The 21,847-nt window shown below is 46.7% G+C and overlaps 1 protein-coding gene across 1 annotated transcript; it reads left to right on the plus strand.

Moving 5' to 3' along the window:
• The first annotated feature begins 1,757 nt into the window (after positions 1-1,757).
• Positions 1,758-21,621, plus strand: LOC311341992 (tripartite motif-containing protein 3-like). Its single transcript, XM_084466807.1, has 13 exons — positions 1,758-1,867; positions 11,911-12,102; positions 13,394-13,637; positions 15,077-15,228; positions 15,669-15,849; positions 16,429-17,161; positions 17,401-17,504; positions 18,119-18,286; positions 18,632-18,800; positions 19,688-19,747; positions 20,215-20,285; positions 20,706-20,846; positions 21,136-21,621. Exons 2-13 carry the CDS (start codon positions 11,957-11,959, stop codon positions 21,286-21,288), a joined length of 2,322 nt encoding a protein of 773 aa, XP_084322933.1. The 5' UTR covers positions 1,758-1,867; positions 11,911-11,956; the 3' UTR covers positions 21,289-21,621.
• Positions 21,622-21,847: the final 226 nt, after the last annotated feature.

Below are 21,847 nucleotides of genomic sequence, written 5' to 3' on the forward strand. Positions count from 1 at the left end.
GACTACATTCAGAGAGGATCAGCACTAGGAATGAAATGGACATGGCATTAAAGTTGGTTCCTGAAATCTATAAAGTACACTCAAATGAAATAAAAATTGTAAAGAAATAGTGGTGGTCACGACTGATATGATGTGTCCAAAATGTATGTGTATTTATGTATTTTATTTGAGGGTGTTTATTTCAGAAATAAATACATTTTAAACATTTGGATTCTGCCTATGAAACTGCAGGAGGCAGTTTGTTTATTTCAGCAGTGTCTCCAGACAGCCCTACCAACTCCCACCTTGATGCTGGAATGCTTTGACATGGATGCAACGTTTCCTGGGCTATGGATATCCACTGAGGAGGACTCACAGTACTAGTTTGATTCCTCTAAAGCGAATTCAAATGACCTTGAGTTTATTCATGCCGTTGTCGTATTGCATGAATTTATTATTTATTTTTTCTACAAGACTATTTTTGAAAAATGTCAACAAACCGAATTCATTAGTGAGTTAGTGTAAAATAACGAAATTCCACAGACCTGTTTTTACCTGCTGGTTATGGTGTGTCATAACCAGCAGGTATATAACATAGCTCGAGCCTATTGCTAATCTAGTGCTGCAGCTGCGAGTTCGAGCGCCACCACAGCCATCTTGGCTGGGCCGTGAAAGGGGATGCAGTTTCCATGGCAACCCCACGTCTCACAATAAAAGAGAAAATCCGGAGAGTCATAAGTCCTCGCCTCCACCTTGCCACCCACCCACCCACCCCACCCTAATCCATTCAGCTCCTGCGCGCGGTACGGTAACTGTAATGTCTGTTCCCACTCCACCACAATATTTATTACATCTCTGTATTTATTTTCTTTTTACACTGTAGCCTACCTACCGCCTGCTCTCTCTCATCCCACTCCCCAAGTTCCCGCGGAGACTATTTACTCTGTACTCTGAGAAGAGTTATCGCAGCTGTAAAATCCTCCTCGGTGCTCAGGGACACATTTTATGTTACTAGGTGGAAACGTGAATGTCCCTCGCTATACGCCCCGCAGTTTTAATGTACAATAAACTCTTCCGGTAGTCCTACTACCACCTCACATGTCAGACCCGCCCGGATCACTTTCGCTATCTCCCACACAGCGGGGAACCCCACTCTTTCTGCACCCCATGTTATGGTAGATCTCGGGTCCATCTGAGCGCATCTCGGTGGGACTACATTGGGAATGGAAACGCAAATCTGCGCGGCATGGTTTGACTTGGCACGGCTAAAAGTGCCAATGGAAAGGTAATTCGTTTCCATGACGACACTTTATATAACTACATGTATGTTAAACATACATATAAAACATAGTATGCTTTATAAGCCCGAAAGCAGCGTTGTGTCAATGTAAGTGACGTCAGCAGAGACTGAAGTAATGGAGCTGATTTGAGTTGCCGTTATTGTTGCCATTACAGGCCCGACGGGTTCATTGCATGTCTTACGTGACATAACCCGTATTGACGCCCAACAATCAAAACACAAAGGTGTTTAAAATACGACTCTATTGTCCTTGTATGGGCAAAAAAGTGGGCGGTCCCTTTCCAGGAGGAGACCACGCCCCTTTGCAGCAGCCCAAACTCCGTTATATTCCAAACGAATTTACATAAACCACGCCTCTCCACCTGAGATTGGCTCCCTTGCACTCATTCGGCCAATAGTGGGCGCGTATGTGTGTGTGTTAACAATAAGCTCCGCCTCCTTTTCCTTCTTCCTGGCTGTCGCTCCCTTCCAGACCCTGCCCTTTTTTGTGTCGGCTGTCCGCTGTGTGGTAGACGCTCCACGAGAGGACTACAACACTGACAATGGGCAGCTTTATGCCCAGCCCGCTGTCTCCCGCACGGGATTCATGTGAGTACAATCGGCTCATTCACCCTGTGTGTCGCTCTGCCGTTTTTACTTATTCTTAGGGTACCGTTAAAAAATAATGCGAGGCCATTTTCTCGGTTCCCCCCCTTCGCTCTCCTCCAAACAATAAGTGGAATGGGAGGTGTAATGAATAATTTATCGGCGCGTCTCATCCGAGAATTTGTAATGCCCCGAAATCACGGGATGCTAGCCTGACCGCTGATCCCCGGTGCCCCTACTCTGCGTTAACATTCATCACTGTTTAAGCTCAAGGAAAAAAACCCTTTCATGTTTTTAAATGTAACTGTTTGAGCTAAGGCCCCACACCTCCCTTGGTCGCATCTCTCTTGTCTCTCCTCAAACTGCCCCCAGCTCCATTTTATCTGCTGAGCGGCAGGTGGGCATGTCTGCTGCAGTGTGCGGGCTGGGCCACCGTCACCCATACGCTTTTGTTTAGAGGTTTAATCCATCGTTTTGTGCTTTTTTTGTTTCTACACACACACACACACACACACACACACACACACACACACACACACACACACACTGTGCAGTAGAGGCCCCGGGCTAGGCCTTTGTAGATCAGCTGCTTGTGTTGCCTCGTAGGCTACTGCAGCATCATCCCGGTTGTCTGTCTGCCGCTACTGCTTGGCAGATGGTTGGGGCGGAATGCTATTGATTGGGCGTTTTTTATTAGAAAGGGAAAATTCCGTAGAATAGGGCTTAGAGGGTAGGCCTACATGGGGAATGCGATGGTGGTTTATATTAGGCTGCCTGGAAAGTGTGGCTCTCTGTTAGAAAAGCTTACTCCGGCTACCCCCCCCCCCTCCCCTCAGGGCACAGTCTGCCCGGCTGCTGCCCGTCACTCTCTCTCATCCTCCATAGAGTCTCTCTCGCTGCTTATCTCCGCAATCAATTCATACATCTAGCAGGTATACAGAGCAGGACCAGGACCACACAGGGTCTAATGTAACAGCGATGCACTTGTTTACGCTTCTGCACCCTTTTTTTTGTTTTGTTATTATGGTGGGGGGGGGGGGGGTAGCCTGTCTTTCCAACTTTCCTAAGAAGATATCATTTCATTTGTTGACATACATTCATCCTCTATTGCAACATTCTGCTGGAGCCCCTTAAAGTAGGCTTCTTGATATATAGGCGTTTAGGCCTTGTGTTTTCTTTCAAATATGTTGGGGATGAGGTTAACTGTTCAATTTGGCCTGATCATATAGCTTTCATCTTTTTCCAAAAACATTTTTTGATTATTAACATTAATTGAGATGTTGGAAAAAGGTTCTGTGTGATTGGTGAAAAAAGAGAAGTAATATAACAATAAATAAGGAGCAGAGAGAGGTGTAAGGTGCCATCTGTCAGACTGTCCTGCTGCTATACACTCAAGCAGTTTTTGACTGTCCATAACTTTTGTCACTGAGCGACTAAAATACATCTTCATGCAAACAATCACATGGACTGGATGTGCACTCTAGTATCCTAGAGAGAGATTATTGTATAATTTCTACTAGTGATCAAGCTCATACAATTAGCTTGACTGTATAACTAGTCTGGATAACTAGTCCTTTTTCTAAGTCCCTTCTTCCGTTTGCACTGCGTTTTTCTTTTATAATTTTTGTTATTGAGTTTTTGTCTCCATTTGTTGTTTGTATTGAGTAATTACCTTGGGGGGGGGGGGGGAATCGATACATTTGCACTGATACCGTACGATTACTGACCATTGATCAGCTACAGCAGGATGAAGTAGTCGCTTCCTCTCTACATCGGCGTCATTGATCCTAAAACCACAGAGTGATTCCCACCCATGAATAGTTAATCATTTGTCCCGCTGACACAAGAGTCTTGTTTTTTGCCAGCTTGACTTCATCACCAATCACAGAAGCGTAGTGATCATAGTAATCATATATTGTTGGTCTAATGCCGATGCATGAAGATTTTAGGATGAAAGCTGCAGCGAGGCATCTGAAGGTTTGACATGCCCACCATGCTTCACCTGTAACCATAACGACCGGTCTGTCTGTTTGGCAGTCTAGCTTACCATTTGCCAGTCTTTATTTCTGAGTATATGTCTACCTGTCAATTCACCGTTTTGACTGTCCATCTGTCTGCCTGTTCTTCTGCCAGTCTGTCCATCTTTCTCAGATGGTCTCAGTCGAATAACACTGTCTTCGGCTTATCTCTCTAGCTGCCCCCGCTGTCCTCTTCCTAACCATCCAGATCATATCACAGAGGCTCAGACACACCGCAGCTCTCAGACCTAGTGTGCAGGGTGCACCAGTCTCATGAAATGAGATGGAATCCAAGATTATCTTGTACTACTAGGTATACTACTCAACATTAGCCTTGCTCTAGTGCTCTTAAAATGGATAGAGTAAGGGCTATGAGAAGAGTAGTGAGATGGAGGGGGAAAGGTCTCTGGTCTGAAACATTATATAAACAATGAATCATGGGGATTAAGTGATAAGTCATCCAAGATGATCCTGCAAGAATGCACCCCCCCCCCCCCCCAGCCCAAGAGGAGAAATAAAAATAGACCACCTTTATACCTTTGACCATGATGTAATATTTAGATCAGTTTATATTAATTGACACAAGCTTGCATTAAAACGTCTTTGGGCAGGAAGCATTATTTGACCTTACTGAATGGTATGACATAGGCAGTAGCAGTTAAAGGTGCCTTCTGTAACATTGACAGTGTGTTTTACAATGGGAACTGACGTCTTCAATCACAATGAGAGAGAGTTGTCTCTGCCCACCCCATCCTCCCGACTCGAAGCTCACAAGTTTTGCCCGGTTGAGGACAATCAACGACAAGGCCTAAACTATGTATAATGTAAACCTTTGCAATTTATTAGTTTACTAATTATAAACCAGCTCAGTATCGTATCTGGAATCTCGGACTATGGAAATTGGCAGTGAGAGAATAGTGTATCGCACAGGAAAAAACTAAATAAAATGTTCCGTATTTCAATTCAGCACGTTTTCTTAATCTCTGATGAAATGTCATGGTAATTTTATGTTTGAGTACAGTCAATTTGTTACATATAGCTCCTTTCACTTTCCCCATTAAGCTTTCCATTTTAGCTTCCTAATGGTATAATGTGTAGCAGTGCTTGCATAACTGTGGGGATGAATGACGGTGGTGAATGATGGGGGTGGATCCTCTGTTTAGTGGGACAGGTTTCTCTGGAACGGGTCCAGACTGGCACTTCTCCATATCCAGAGAGCCCCAAAAACCCCCTCCGTTCAGACCAATCTGTCTTATTCATTATAACATGACTTGGGGTAGAATCCCACCCAACCAGGAAGAGGGATAAGTTTAGTTCTAACGTTTGAGTGTGTGGAGGAAAATACATACCAAGCAGTTAGGGTGTTTGAAATGTGAGGGGGCTTAGCTAGTTGGTGTGTTTATGCTCATGTTGTGGTACTTGGCATATCAAAGCACATGGCATGTAAGGGGGCTTAGAATCTTAGGCTACTTGGCATTTAACACTACCTAACAAGGGTAATGTAAAGGCTTTCTAAAAAAGCTTTCAATGCTTAGCATGGATAAGCTTGCATAAATCAATTAAAGAGGCTAATAAATGGAAGACAATTCAAGAATGCATAAGTAGGTCAACCTCGTAAAGAACATTTCCTTTCTTGCTGATCTGTTCACCATATTCTGCCCACACAGCATCTGCTGTTTCTAACCATCCTGGAAGATTTCCTCTTCCAGATCAAACTTTCCTCTCTCATCTGGGGTTTTGGAAGCTGATCGCCCTTGCCAGTAAGGGCTTTAATAGACTTAAGAGGTGCCATCAGATTTAAATTGAATGTATCTACACAGCCCTTCAGCACAATCACAGATTTACTGGCTTCACAGGCCCACATTCAAAAGAAAACTTGATAACTTGAGAACAGGATTAACGGTCACAACGGCCATAAACTACTGCAACTGTACAGCAGTATTTTATACAGTAACTATTGGACATGGAGACCATGCAATATGATGTGTCACACTTTATGAATGGAGGGGATTTAGGGAGAGATAAGCTGACCGGGCGTGGCTCTTGAGTCTTACATGGTCATCGAGTAGAAGACGGATCACATTCAGGCTGATTAAAACAAGGCGCTGATGTTTCCTTTCCTGAAATCCTCTTAAACCGATCCACTGTAACACTAGCCTCTGACCTGAGTGGGGGTCACCGTATTAGCACTGGTGTCAGTGGAGTATAGTGCTATCTCAGGAAGATAAAATACATAAATGATAACCACCAGGAATACACTGAAACAGCATGTGCTTCTTCGTCGGTACGGTAAAATGAATAAATAATAAGGTACGCCTGGGTGTCCCCTCGCTGGTTGGGCGTGGTGGCTGTGAGGGTCATGGGAGGTGACGGGCTGTTGTGACTGATGTCTGAGAGACCTGAGGGCTCATCCAGATGGCTGGAGCAGTCACAGTATACCAAGGGCCGTAAGGAGCAGAAAGCCTCTGAGTGGTGTGGTGACTGTCCGAGACGCTGTTCCGGTCCACCAAATGGAGCTGGACAGGTGGCGCAACGTGCGGTTGTCATGACGGCACACCACTACTTGGCATCAGTGGGGCTTGGACCAGCAACCTCAAGACAGTGGAGGACAAACGCTGTAAGGGCCAATGACTGCATAGATTTAGGAGGGTGGTACTGAAGACTAGAGTACAGCGTTCGTAAGGCATGAGGAATGAGGTTGACTTGTTTCTTAAACTATGGGTCAACTGGAGACCCAAAATGGGTGGTGAAGCCAAATCGCATTCCAGTTGGAGGCGAGTTGTGGCCTGACAACACACAGTACAGGGGTACTGTGTGTGTAATGAAGGGGGTTACAATTCTGGTCAATTTTGAGTGTGTGTGTGTTGTGTGTGTGTGTTGGTGGGTCCCACGGCACGGACACACTCAAATTGTCCTGGTGGGTCCCAATGTGAAATAGTTGAAGAACTCCTAGGAAAACCTGTCCTTCCTAATTACAATGTCAGTTCTGGAGGGAGAGCAGGTTAACAAAGAGTAGCCCAGGGTGGCTGGTTTGATCCCCGGTGGTGGTGATGTGTCTCTGGGCAAGGCCCCTGCTCATCCTCCTCCTAACTGTTCCTGATGAGCTGGTCATTGCCTTGTGTGGATGACGACACTGTTTATTTAACAACACGTCCGTGAATGGATACAGTGGTTGGACACGGTCACACGGTGGATTAGCATCCATTCCACTAGAGCGAGCACGTGGCCGTGAGCCTGGATGTGGAGCCAACGTTCTGGTGGGCAGATGTACACTTCTCCCATGTGTCTCCCACACCACCGGGGTGATTAATGGACCCCTACTGTACAAACTGCTGATCACAGGGTTTTTTTTAAGAAACCATAAACAAAGGATCGGGAGAGGGGGTTGGCTAATCAAAGGGAAATTAGGTATTATAACATTTGTACGTGGTTCTTTGTGATGTATTGATTCAACAATATCTTGCTTACGAATGCAAAATTGTGTTTCTTAGGAAGCCGTCTGAGGTGCAGCATATTGTGCCGTGTATGGTAGTTTCATCGAAGATGAAAACAAGAAAAACACTGCAATATTATAAACCTTGTATTCTCTGAAATTATAGCCTAGAAAAGTGTACGACTATAATGGGTGTTTTATATAATGGAGGTTCAGAAGTGATTCCACCTTCCGCTTGCCTCCTCAACGTTGTTGAGTCTGTTCTTCTAGCTCATTAAACAGTTTAATTACAGTCCCGGCTAAGGCTAAGCATGGCTAAGCCAGTGGGCTTCCCTCTACTGCAGAACACAGCCTTGTCCACCAGTCTGTCTGTACACACTGATGTGTGTGAATTGGAAGCCCTGAGCAGTGTGTAGAACAACACATTATTGGGCTCAAAGTTCACTATGAGTGTTCTGCTAGTTTGTTCCTGAACTCCATCCCTTGTTCACTTATCTCCTATCCATATCAACGCAGGCTGACGTTGTTCTGTCAGGAAGAGTTTTTTCTACACACAGTGAAATCACAGAAGGGGAGGAGCAGTAGGGGTGTGACCACTCGTCAGCTTCCTGATGATGTCATACTCATTCAGAGCCCATTCAGATGTGTGGAACTTAAGGAAGGAAGCAAGGAAGGAAGGGGGGGAGGTGGCGTAGAATTTCTGTGAATTGCCCCGCTGACTCATCTAGTGCTCAGTCATGCGCTATATATTGAAAACACACGTATTGAGAAGATATAAAAAAAAATTGTGGTGCAGTAGTGGGATGCACAAATGACTAGTTACTGTAGCTTAGATGGAGTGAGAGAGAAATGGACAGGGGAGAGTGATGGAGAAAGTGAAATAGAGAGGAAGGGAGGGGTAGAAGGTTGGGAGGAGAAGGGGAGTGAGAGGATGAAGGAGGTTAGAGAGAGTGGTGGTGAGATGGGGAGAGAGAGCCGCAGAGATGGATGGTGGTGGAGGGAGGGGGAGAGAGAGCGTGGTATAGAGGGAGGGAGTTGTTAGCGTTAGCTGAAAGCATGGTTGGAATGTCATTGTTGGAGAGCTCTGCTTCTTGTTTTTTTCAGAGAAGGCGAGAGGCAGCAGAGAGAAGGAAAGAGGGAGAGAGAGACAGCTGCTTATGAGTCTGCACTTCCCTCTCTCATGTGAGGGAGTGGGCAAGAGAGGGTTGCAGCGAGAGGAATTTATCCTCTAGTCTCCACACTCTACAGTCATGATTTAGAAACGTATATTACGTATATGGCTAAAGATGGTAGATGAAAGGGTTAGAAGATTTAAGGTTAAGGATGGTTAGGTTGAAACCAGAACTGTCTCTGTTTAGGTATTAGGTTATTCAGGTTTGTTTAGGCTTGGTGGGGGTCAGGGTAATGACTGGTTGGAAAGCAATGCATTATGGGAGTGATCCTCAGAGAAGTCTATGTAGTTGCACCAAGAGCGACTGAGAGGGAAAGGCTAGCTGCTAGCGACCAGCTAGCTGTTTCCACCCCCGTCTCCCCTGGGAGGGGGAGACAGGTGGTGTATGATCTCTGACAGCCGAGGGTCAGCATAGGATCCCAGAATAATGGGGGGAGGGGGGGGGATAGAAGATTTCCTCCTATTTTTTTTTTCAACTGCTTCCTGCCGACACAGACGGAATAACATCCTCTGGTGGAGATAACGGTGGAGCTCTGATCGTTTGAACTGTAGAGTCCAGACCTGGATTAGTATGTATGACCCAGTAAGCTTCAGTAAACACAGACTGAGAAGATCAGGGATAGGACGTGGATATGAGATATGATGTGCGACATGAGACGTTTTGAGAACCATTAAAACAAAATAAACTTGTCCAGTTGCTGGAGTTCAAACTAGATCCATGGAACATGGGACATGTGATGATACATTTCAAAATAGCTACTCTGCACGATCGTTAACAACTCTGCTTATTTTAAGTCACTTTGGATCAAAGCTTCCGGTGCTAAATTACCAAATGTAAATGTAGCTAATGTAAGCACTACCATTTCATTTATTAAAACAACAAACAAATCAAGTTGAAGTTGCTTTGGATACAAGCTACTACTTCATGTAAACGCCATGTAAATGTGAGGCACTGCACTGCACCCCAACGACAGGAAAAGGTGTGTTTAGTTTGGTTTTTATGTTTAGTTTAGTTCTCAAGGGTTTTGTCAGAAACTCCTCCTTTTAAAAAAAGAATCCAACCAGCAAACTGAACTCGTTCTGGCTTTTCCCATTCCATCGACTCCTTAACTTTTCTAACATGACTTCACAACGTTGGGCTGCCACTTTAGCTAGCCCTGATGCCCGCGCGACCAGCTGTGGTATTTGTGGGTGGTGGGGTGTGAAGTGTGGCTGAGGCGCGGTGGTTCTGGTGGTGGTCACCGGCCTTGTTCTGCTGCTCTCAGTCAACTGGATCAGGGTAGAAGCTGCTGGTTTGTCATTGTACGATGCACTCAGATAACCCTGAGCAAGGGGTTGCGTCGATCTGGGCCATATTAGGTTTGTTTTGTGCCTAAAAGTGTTTTCTGTAAATGTAATGTTTAATAAATTCATAAAAGTGATGCTTCTGCCGAGTTAGCACCTGGCCGTCCCTAGAAGAAGAGACATTTTTGGGGTTTTCCTTTAAGCCTTTCCACAGGCTGGTGGGGGGGGGGGGGAACCAAACTCATTCAGATGAGTTTGGTTCGCACTCACTTGCAGTGAGTAAAGTTCAAATTTAAATTAAGTACAGCAATCAGGCTATAACGGCAGGAAAAATGGGTCTCTAAAACCTGTTTTGGCTCTTGTGACAGGACTTCCTCTAGCCCTCTATCAACATAAAATGATTTTCACTGCACATCCTGTGTAAAATATTTCATCATACAGAATGGTGGTCTGAATGCTGTTTAATGTTGTCGATCAAGGGGGAAAAAACAATGATAGTGTACAGATAATCAGTACTGAGTGGACGTCACACAAAAGAAACGACTGATTAGATTACGTGTGTGTGTGTGTGTGTGTGTGTGTGTGTGTGTGTGTGTGTGTGTGTGTGTGTGTGTGTGTGTGTGTGTGTGTGTGTGTGTGTGTGTGTGTGTGTGTGTGTGTGTGTGTGTGTGTGTGTGTGTGTGGCCTGTAATCTGTTGTTTTTCTGTGATATGACAGATGTAGCGTGACATTTGGTTTGCATCGGTAATCTGTGTTTGACCCACTGATACACTTGATTACAGATTACACCATGTAATGGCATCTCTTCTATCCCATAATACCATCCTAAGGCCTGCTGTGATGAGAGTCGCACTAAACGCTAAATTAAAAACACTAAACAATGCAGGGAGTTTGTCTTGTGCAACTTGGACGTGTTTATTTACACCCAAGTGTCCCTTCAGAATGAGCTTTTATCTTGAATGGCTTCCCTCATCGCTCCACCTCATTTCAGCCACAGTAGGGGGTCCTGCAGTCTCTATCGCTCTTTCTCCCAACGTTTGTGGTACATTTTTTTCATGTAGCGCTTTCCTTGACACTGAAAGACACTGTACACAATAAAATAAAATTCAAGCGAAAAAAATTAAATTTAAATCAATGAAATATCACTTCAAGTGAGAGATGAGGACATTTATCTTATTATATTCATACATATTCAGTTGTGTTTTTCATCTACAGTAATTAGGGAGTGCTCATTGCGTTCGTTAATCTTGAGGCTACGTTGAAGATGACGTTAAGTGAATTACCTGTGTCACATTGTGTTTTTACTTGGGCTGATTAAACGGGGCAGTGTTGACATGTCAGGCGTTTTGCTGTGCAGTCTATTTTGAGAGGTAGTTTTTTTTGTTCCTGTTGTCTCTCCTGAACCCAGTCGGTGGTGGTTGTGACTCACTTTTTCCTGCTGCTTGAGAGAGAGAGAGAGAGAGAGAGAGAGAGAGAGAGAGAGAGAGAGAGAGAGAGAGAGAGAGAGAGAGAGAGAGAGAGAGAGAGAGAGAGAGAGAGAGAGAGAGAGAGAGAGAGAGAGAGAGAGAGAGAGAGAGAGAGAGAGAGAGAGAGAGAGAGAGAGAGAGAGAGAGAGAGAGAGAGAGAGAGAGAATTGGTCAAGGGCGAGAGAGCGAGCAAGGATGGGGTGAAAGATATTAGACACCCTGATGGCAATGTAGAATCTAGTCTCTTCAAACCTCACGCATCTCTCTTTTCTCTCTCTCCGTCCCTCTCTCTGTCTCAGTCTCACCCTCTGTCTGTCTCTATCCCTGTCTTTCTCTTTCTCACCCTCTGTCTCACTGCTAATCCTTGCTAAGTTGTGGGTATAGCTCAGTTTGCTGGAAGTTAGGTATAACTGACATTCTATGACCCAGTTCTAGGGAAGAGTAAAGAAAGTACCGCTCTGTATGACATTTTTATTGGACCATTTAATTTAAAACATATTTTTAAATAAACAAACCTGTGATTTTGACTTCTTTTCCATGTATCTTTGTTATTTCTTACTTGATTTGATGTGCTTTGGCAATGTAAATGTACATTTTCCATGCCCATAAAACCCAATGCCAATGGATTGATGACATCTGTGTAATGAAGTGTTCTCTGTCTCTGGGTCTCTCAGGTTAAACAATCCCGTTAATCCATCGGTCTACCTGAGTTGGTCGTGAATGTCTCTCACCATGGCTAAGCGCGAGAGTGGCAGTACCAGCCCGGTGGTGCGGCAGATAGACAAGCAGTTCCTGGTCTGCAGCATCTGCCTGGACCACTACCACAACCCAAAGGTTCTGCCCTGCCTCCACACCTTCTGCGAGAAGTAAGTTCACCCCATGTCTGGCCCAGGCATCATCGCTCTCTACTACACATAAAAAACAAAACGTTATTGAAATGAAATAAATTTTAATGCATTAAACTTCCAATGTAATCAAAAAATAAAATAGTGTTTTAGGCCTTCCACTCCAGTTTAATTTGAAAGGTTCATATTTCAAATTCCGTGGGAACACCTCAACCAACGTAGATGGGAATGAGGTCTGCAGGGTATATTTATATTTATATAATATTATGAAGGATTTATCGTCCCCTTGGGACCGTTTCAAGCACCGTTTCAAGACTTGAGTTTATGCAGGTTAGACAAACGTACTGTTGCTCTGGTAGTTAAGCAGCAGTTAAGCAGCAGTCATTAAAAATCCCAAAGAATAAAAAATGGGGTTGAGTCTCATTTGTCAACATTTTGTTCCCGATTATGAGTCATCCGTTAAATGGATGTTTTATGATTCTCTCAAATATCGCAAGAGTTGAGTTGTTGCAGGAAGAGAGTGGTGGAAACGTGAGTTAAGGTTTGGAGAGAATAGTGACGGAAAGTGTTGTGTTGGACTACAAAAGCTTAGTGTTCTCTAAAAGATTTGGCCGCAGGAGGGTTTAGATTATGACGACAATAGGGAAATTTCCTTCAACGAGATTCTAGCACGAGACTTGAGACGCCTCTCTGTAGGTTCCTTTCCATAATGTTGTCAGGCAACTAAATAACAAGCTCAGCCGGTCAGTGGCAAAAACAAGCACTTTTAGAGGACATACAACATTGAGGGGTTGCTTTTGCCCTAAAGGATTACATTTCAGCCCATTTCGCAGATCCAAAACACTGGACACTTTAGTCCCTTACACAAAATGATGAGAAAATAGGGAAAAAAAAACAGAAGTTATCCTTTAATAACAAGCCATAAATCATGACTGTGGTAGTGGTGAGGATGTTGTTCATACAGAAATGTAATAATATGAATTATAGCATTAAGTCCCATACACCAGTGAGTCTGTCATCAACATATCTCTATGATGTCAGCAGCTTACCTAGGAATAACCTACATTTTTAATAATTTATGACATTCATTCCTAAACAGTGTATAGTGAGAATTATTTCTAAATCAGTTTAAATAAATGTCAGTCTCTATTTGATACTCCATTGGGGTCTAGCATTTAAAGTCAGTAATAAAGCTCTTGGAAGCTTGGATGAAATTCAACTACATTCCATCATGACAATTATTTATTGAATGGCACGAGAGCCCAGAGTGGAATGCACTCTGACCCTCCCTTCCCTTTTTATCTCGTTTCAGATGCTTACAGAACTACATCCCGCCTCAGTCCCTGACGCTGTCCTGCCCCGTGTGCAGGCAGACGTCCATCCTCCCGGAGAAGGGCGTGTCGGCTCTGCAGAACAACTTCTTCATCACCAACCTGATGGACGTGCTGCAGCGGGACCCCGAGTGCACCAGCCGCCCCGAGGCCTCCAGTGGCCTGGAGTCCGTCAGCGCCGTGGCCGCCGCACAGCCACTGTCCTGCCCCAACCACGAGGGCAAGGTAGGACCACTACTGCTAATACTAGGTCTAGCACTACCACCTGCCCCAACCACGAGGGCAAGGTAGGACCACTACTGCTAATACTAGGTCTAGCACTACCACCTGCCCCAACCACGAGGGCAAGGTAGGACCACTACTGCTAATACTAGGTCTAGCACTACCACCTGCCCCAACCACGAGGGAAAGGTAGGACCACTACTGCTAATACTAGGTCTAGCACTACCACCTGCCCCAACCACGAGGGCAAGGTAGGACCACTACTGCTAATACTAGGTCTAGCACTACCACCTGCCCCAACCACGAGGGAAAGGTAGGACCACTACTGCTAATACTAGGTCTAGCACTACCACCTGCCCCAACCACGAGGGAAAGGTAGGACCACTACTGCTAATACTAGGTCTAGCACTACCACCTGCCCCAACCACGAGGGAAAGGTAGGACCACTACTGCTAATACTAGGTCTAGCACTACCACCTGCCCCAACCACGAGGGCAAGGTAGGACCACTACTGCTAATACTAGGTCTAGCACTACCACCTGCCCCAACCACGAGGGCAAGGTAGGACCACTACTGCTAATACTAGGTCTAGCACTACCACCTGCCCCAACCACGAGGGCAAGGTAGGACCACTACTGCTAATACTAGGTCTAGCACTACCACCTGCCCCAACCACGAGGGAAAGGTAGGACCACTACTGCTAATACTAGGTCTACAACCAGCTGTAGGTTTAACGAGGGCAAGGTAGGCCTACTAGAACTACTACGACTACTATGGCTGCTAATATTAGTACTGCTACGACCTGTAGACGCCAACGCCGTCCTTCCCCATCCACAAGGGAAAGGGAGGCCTACTTCTGCCTTCAAGGATAGGCCTAGTACTAACTAGGTGTAGTCCTACGACTACCTTTAGGGTTAGGGGTAGGACCAGTACTAACAAGGTTTAAGCCTTCTTCCTACTGGATCAAACGCCACTTCTCTCCTGCCCCAACCACAGTGGCAAGTAGGCCTGTTGCTACCTATAGGGTTAAGCGTACTTGCCTATGGTTTTGTCACAGATTCAACACAAAACTAGTTTCATACGGTTGTGCATATGCCGCAGACCTCCTGAAATGTTTAACAATGTAAGGGCCAAGCAGCGACTATAAATGCAGTGGCTGGTCTGGCCGCACCCTTTACAAACGGTGCATCAACACTGACTATTTAGCCCAATTAGTCCTAGTAATACTGTTCGGTTCAGGTCTAGACAGCCAGGGCTTAGGCCTCGGCCTACTACTCGCCCATAGCTTCAAGTCTAGGCTCAGATGAGCAATGTGTGTGCAAGAGCACGTGAGTGGGGCGTGCACATGTGTGATTTAACCCCTCGAACACCCCTTTAACTTCCACCCACTGTGCTCCGCCCAACTGTGCTGTTTGTGTATGGCTCCGTGCTGCCCCCTGCAGGTGATGGAGTTCTACTGCGAGTCGTGTGAGACGGCCATGTGTCTGGAGTGCACGGAGGGCGAGCACCGGGAGCATATGACTGTGCCTCTCAGAGACGTGCTGGAGCAGCACAAGACAGCCCTGAACGACCAGCTGGACACCGTCCGCAACAGGTACATATCCCTGCTGGGTACTGCCTTCTGACCTCAATCTATGGGTCGAGTCCCAGGGGGCCGGAGGCTCTTACACTAGAGGGCACTCTTGGTCAATAGCTGCAGTTTGGTTCCTTTTTTATGCTGATGAATAAGAGAAAAAAAAAAAACCTTCAATTTCCCTTCAAAGTTTTCTAAAAAAACATCTGTACTTATCTATCAATTGGTGCCAATACCAATAAATACATGCCTTGATTATATGACTTTTGATTATCTGTGTTAGCAAAGGGTTGAGCACATTCTGCATCCCTTGGCATAAGAAAGTTGCAAACCCCTGATGCATGGGTCCTGCAAACAATGTTTGGGAACCAGAGTTTCACCCCTCTCAACCAAACACCTCTCCTCCATCTCTCCTCCTCCGTCTCTCCTCTTCCGTCTGTCCTGCTCCTGTCTCCTGACAGGATACCCCAGCTGACGGCCGCCATCGACCTGGTGAATGAGATCTCCAAGCAGCTGACGGACCGCAAGAACGACGCTGTGGCCGAGATCAGCAACACGTTCGAGGAGCTGGAGAAAGCCATGCACCTGAGGAAGAACGCCCTGATCGCTGAGGTGGAGAACATCTGCAGCACCAAGCAGAAGGTCAGCACGGTGCTTCTCTGCCTAGCTCCTGTTAATCCCCTTTGTCCTTGGAGAGGGTTGTTGGGTTGTTGGTGTTGTCGTCTCTGAGTTGTTGTTAGTGCATTCACTCTTGAAGGATACAAATAAGACGGTATCTTAAATACGTGCCAGGTATAATAAGTGTCAGGTAGCGGTGCGGAGGCCCGGTTGGTAAATTCAACTTTTACGTCTTAAGTATGGCAAACTTATCTTTCTTATCAACAACAGTGACGTTGTTTGTTATTATTTGAGCGAGAATATACCGTGCAGTTCGTTGTAATGCGGTCACAATGGCGAAATTCAACACAAGGTTCCACATCGTGTGGCAGTCTTCTTGGATGTAAATGAAATGCTGTACAGGCCTTCTTCTATACAGTCATCATCATCATACCCGCATTTAGAAATCCGTCTGATCGGGACAGGGAACCACACCATCTGCCAGAACAAATAAACCATGAGCTGGCAGATTCCGCTAGATTCTCCGAGGCTATTCAGAAACAAAAAATGAATCTGTGCCCTGTTCCCAACACGGCTTGACGGTGTGTCCTGTCCCGTCTCCAGGTGCTGCAGGCCCAGCTGGCGTCGCTGCTGCGCGGCAAGGAGAACATCCAGGCCAGCTGCAGCTTCACCGAGCAGGCCCTGAGCCACGGCTCGGCCACCGAGGTGCTGCTGGTGCAGAAGCAGATGAGCGAGCGCGTGAGCGCGCTGGCCCGCCACACCTTCCCCGAGCAGCCGCACGAGAACGGCCACCTGGAGTGCCAGGTGGAGACGGAGGGGCTGCGCCGCTCCATCCAGAACCTGGGCGTGCTCATCACCACGGGCGCCGTGGGCCACACCAGCGTGGCCACGGGCGGCGGCCTACGGCACACGCTGGTGGGCCAGCCCACCACGGTCACGGTCACCACCAAGGACAAGGAGAGCGAGCTGGTGCGCAGCGGCAACGCGGCGCTGCGCGCGCAGATCGTGTCGGCGGACGGCGCCGGCTGCCCCGAGGTGGAGGTGGTGGACAATAAGAACGGCACGTACGAGGTGGGCTACACGGTGCGCACGGAGGGCGAGTACAGCTTCTCCCTGCTGCTGTACCAGCAGCCGGTGCGGGGCAGCCCCTTCCGCCTGCGGGCCGTCAAGCCGTCGGACGTGCTGCAGTCCCCCGACGACGTGAAGCGGCGGGTGAAGTCACCCAGCGGCGGCGGCGGGCACGTGCGGCAGAAGGCGGTGCGCCGGCCGTCCAGCATGTACAGCACCACCAAGAAGAAGGAGAACCCCATCGAGGATGAGCTCATCTACCGCGTGGGTGAGTGGCGCCCCCCCCCCCCCCCCCCCCCAAACATTCCGTCCCGTCCTAATTGGTTCGGACCCAAAACGCGTCTACCTAATCTCTCTCCCCCCTTGTGTGAAATCTCTCTGATACCGATACCCTCTTCCGTATCTCATTGACTCGGCTTGCCTGGGTGGATGTATTGATCTACAATATACCGTGGATGACGAGATGTTGATGAAATATCGGCCTCATCCTCTTGATGTGATTGGCAGGAGCTCGAGGGCGGGATAAAGGAGAGTTCACCAACCTACAAGGCATCTCCACGTCCAGCAACGGGCGAATCATTGTCGCAGACAGCAACAACCAGTGTATACAGGTAGGCCCTTAAAACACGTTTTTAACATGAATGGTTCTGTTAGGCATTCAACTAAATGTATTTTGTTAGTGATTTACTGATACCTTTTCACTGCCGATAAGGGTGCTTAAGTGTAATTATCTATATTATAGTGTAATAGTTAGTGCCGATTCAAGCTATAAATTTTCCTGCGCAGTATGAATGTTGTCATTAGAAAACGATTGAGATGATAATAATAGGAAACCTCCTCCTCCACACTCCTGCTAGAGAAATGCTTTCAAATACGGAGAATGAGTCACTTTTGTGTTTTTAACATCTCGTTTTATGGCTCTCGCCATAATCATCGTTTTATGGTTTTGTTGGTTCTGCGTTTGTCGGGGCAGTGTGTGTGGGTGCAACCGACATGATGCTGATGCCGGCCAAGCTCTTAACTTTGCTAGCTTCCACTCGAGTTCCCCACACTACCGCCGTTTTCCACGGCAAAGTGGGCGTGTTTACTCTCTTGTGTTTATTTCCTTAGCTCTATTGGTGTAACGTCGGCTCATTCCATTGTTACACAATGCACATTAACAGGACATCCAAAATGATGAAGTCCTCAGGCGCATACATTTAATGTTGTTGTGTGTTTTTCTCAGATATTTTCCAACGACGGCCTGTTCAAGATGAGGTTCGGGGTCAGAGGTCGTTCCCCGGGCCAGCTGCAGCGCCCCACCGGCGTCACGGTGGACATGAACGGGGACATCATCGTGGCCGACTACGACAACCACTGGATCAGCATCTTCTCTTCGGACGGGAAGTTCAAGGTGAAGAAGGACCTCCCATTTGTTTACCATAAGGAGGCCATTTGGAGGTCACGTGTTTAGCCCTGTGCCGCTTCATCACATGTGTACAGTGAATTCAAAAACATGTCATGAAGGAGCGGGTTAGGGTGAGGTCATCTTACTCAAGGACGCCTGGGGATCCAATCCACTACCTTTCGACGGGGATTCAAACCCACTAGCCCCATCCACACAACTGAATTTCTCTAGAACACAACCTTGATCTCTAGGTTGTGAAGTGGTAGGTTAGGGTGGGTTTGGGGTAGTGTTAGTCGTAAGTCATCTTAACACCATGACGCTCATGATGTCATCTCCCTTGGCTCCTGGCAGAGCAAGATAGGCGTGGGCCGTCTGATGGGGCCCAAGGGTGTGGCCGTGGACAAGAATGGACACATCATCACCGTGGACAACAAGGCTTGCTGCGTCTTCATCTTCCAGGCCAACGGGAAGCTAGTCACCAAGTTCGGCGCTAAAGGGACTTCAGACAGACAGTTTGCAGGTACCGTCTGTGGAGCTAGTGTTAGCCACAACAGCTAGTGTTAGCAACAGCTGGCTTTAGTAACAGATATTCACATAAAAGCGTGACGAAATAGCTAATAGCTACACAGTACTGAACCACTAATAGACTACCCGGCGCAATGTTATTTTCAGCCGAAATAAGGGATTCAGGTACCATTGCTTCACCAGACCAATGAGAAAACTACAAGTAGCTTAAAAGCCTTGCCTTGAGCCCAAAGCAAACAGCTGTGTCAGGACAGACAAAATCATGTTCTTGAATTTTCAAATACTAAATGGACTTTCCCTTGACCAAGTTATATTTGAAGCGAGTGACAGAAGTACAGTAACACAACATTCACACTTTTTGAGTTTCTGGTTGTTATCTTTGTCACGCTACAAATATTTGGTCAAATCCACACTCCATAGCCCTATGCTTTGTCCAATTGCAAACACTATTGGCTACGTCTAAGAATGGAACTATCAGAAATCATCGTAAATCATGACAATTTGTGATAAAGTGCGGGTGTTTTCGGTAAGGGCATGGGCCAAATTTACAGATTTCAATGCACAGGAATACTCCGCCAGATGATCTGCTGCAAGGAAATGCGTGCATTTACCATATTGGTTATGTTAAATTGGCTTACATGAAATGCATGACCCTTTACAAAACATTTCACTTTGGATCAGGAACCAACCTTGTTAACCTAGCAGCCATATTGGTTAGTTGGGTGGGGAAACCTTCTAGAATCTCTGGGGAAACCATCACAACTCAATGGAAACGCATGCTAATGTTACCTGTTGGCAACATTGAATGCAGAACATTACCTCATCTCCGACCTGCATCTCTGACATCACCTCTCACCTCGTTCTCTCCCTTTTTTCTTTTAGAAAAATGCGGTGCAAACATAGCACTGGATCAAAAGCTTAGTAAATCGGGTCCCGTCTTCAGTAAGTAATCCTTATTTACTGTCCAGACGTGTGTGTCTAGGTGTGTGACCAAACCTTCATTTTTAACTTCACTTCAATGCCCTTTCTGTTATTGTAATATCTAGTTTGTCTTTGTGTCTTGGTTCTGTGTAGCCAGATTAGTAGAACCAGTCAGGGTCAGGGGTTAGATTCCCACTGGGCCCTACTTGCTAAGAAGTGTATGCACTCACACTTGTCTATAGTGCTGTAGATAATGCATCAACCAAATGGAAGCTGAGGTTGATAACAATGCTAATCATTATTATTATGTCAGTGATATACCTTCATATCACCGGTCCCAGTCAGACGCTAGCGAGGAGAAATACTGTTGAGGGATTGGTCGAGGATATCTATAAAAAGCGCATTACTTCCTCTTTTTCCTCTCCTCAAGACGGATGACTCACACTTCCTGTCTTCCTCCCCTCTCCCCCCCGTGCGTCTCTCCTCAGGTCCTCACTTTGTAGCAGTGAACAACAAGAATGAGATCGTAGTGACGGACTTCCACAACCACTCAGTGAAGGTATGGCCCGCCCTGGTTGTTATTAAAGGTGACATATTATACCACCAGGTGTGAGTGTGATTAGCCCTTACAAGCCGTTTTGAAAATCTGCCTCTTCTGACATCATAGGTGGCAGATTTTCAAAACGGCTAATCCCACTCACACCTGGTGTTATAATATGTCATCTTTTAACCGTTATTTACCCCTTGTAAAAATATTCCAGTTTAAAAAAGAGGCTCCCCTTTCGTTTCCGTGATTTCTCAATCGATTGGTTGATTCGAATGACGAAAGAACAGGTGATATAAATCAATAAACAGGGCACATGATGGCCGTTGTTTTACGGACACGTTGCCGGATGAGGTGTCCGCGGTGTCCTATTTATTGGCGCTAACACAACAACAAAAGACACAAACAAACCTTCTCCCCCCCCCCCCCCACCAGGTATACAACGCGGACGGAGAGTTCCTGTTTAAGTTTGGTTCCCATGGCGAGGGGAACGGCCAGTTTAATGCGCCTACCGGTGTCGCCGTGGATGCCAACGGCAACATCATTGTGGCGGACTGGGGCAACAGTCGCATTCAGGTAGGAGAGCACGAGCACAGGAGGACATACGTAACCCTTAATGTTTCCCTGGAAGAACCTTTCCCTTCACTTTCTGTCCCCCCCCCCCCCCTCTGGGTGAAATATATTAACTATAACTATAATAGTTAGCACAGAGGAAGGACAAAACCTCTGAATCTCCCTCTTGAACCTTTTCCTAAAATGTTCCTTAATCAACTTTGAAACACATTTTAACTGTGTGTGTGTGTGTGTGTGTGTGTGTGTGTGTGTGTGTGTGTGTGTGTGTGTGTGTGTGTGTGTGTCCCTGAAGGTCTTTGACAGCTCAGGCTCCTTCCTGTCCTACATCAACACGTCTGCAGACCCCCTCTACGGGCCCCAGGGCCTCGCCCTCACGTCTGACGGACATGTAGCTGTGGCGGACTCTGGGAACCACTGCTTCAAGGTGTACCGCTACTTACAGTAGGGGTCCCTCACCTCTACCATCACTAGGGGCCTCTAAGCTCTACGATCAGCTCTGACACATTACTGCTATGATCAACAGGGGCCCCCCCACGAACGCCATAATTAGAGGCCCCCACATCTACCATCACTAAAGGCCATCGACAGTAGGGGCCCCTAATTGCTACCATCAACGGAGGCCCTTACAGATATTATTGCTCGGGGCCCCTCGCCGCTATCTAGAGTAGGGGGCCTGTCAAAGTCAACATCCCTAGGAGCCATTGGAGCTACCATTGCCAGACTCCCTTCACTCTATATACAGCAGGGGGCCCTCAAAGCCACCATAAGTAGAGACGCCTCAAAGCGGTCTACAGGAGGGGGGGGGGGGGCAGGAGTGGGGGGGGGGGCCACTTAAGCACCCCCCTCACCAGGAGGGTTGAAGACGGCCTGTATAAAGAGTATAATGAGCCATACCTTGTCCATATGCATGACGTTTTGTTTGGCCCCGAATGCCTGGGCGGGAACACGCGTGTGCACACACACACACGCACATACTTTGACCCGGCTGGTCTGCTTTTACTATA

Source organism: Micromesistius poutassou (assembly GCF_964030765.1).
Source record: "Micromesistius poutassou genome assembly, chromosome: 4".
Taxonomy (NCBI): domain Eukaryota; kingdom Metazoa; phylum Chordata; class Actinopteri; order Gadiformes; family Gadidae; genus Micromesistius; species Micromesistius poutassou.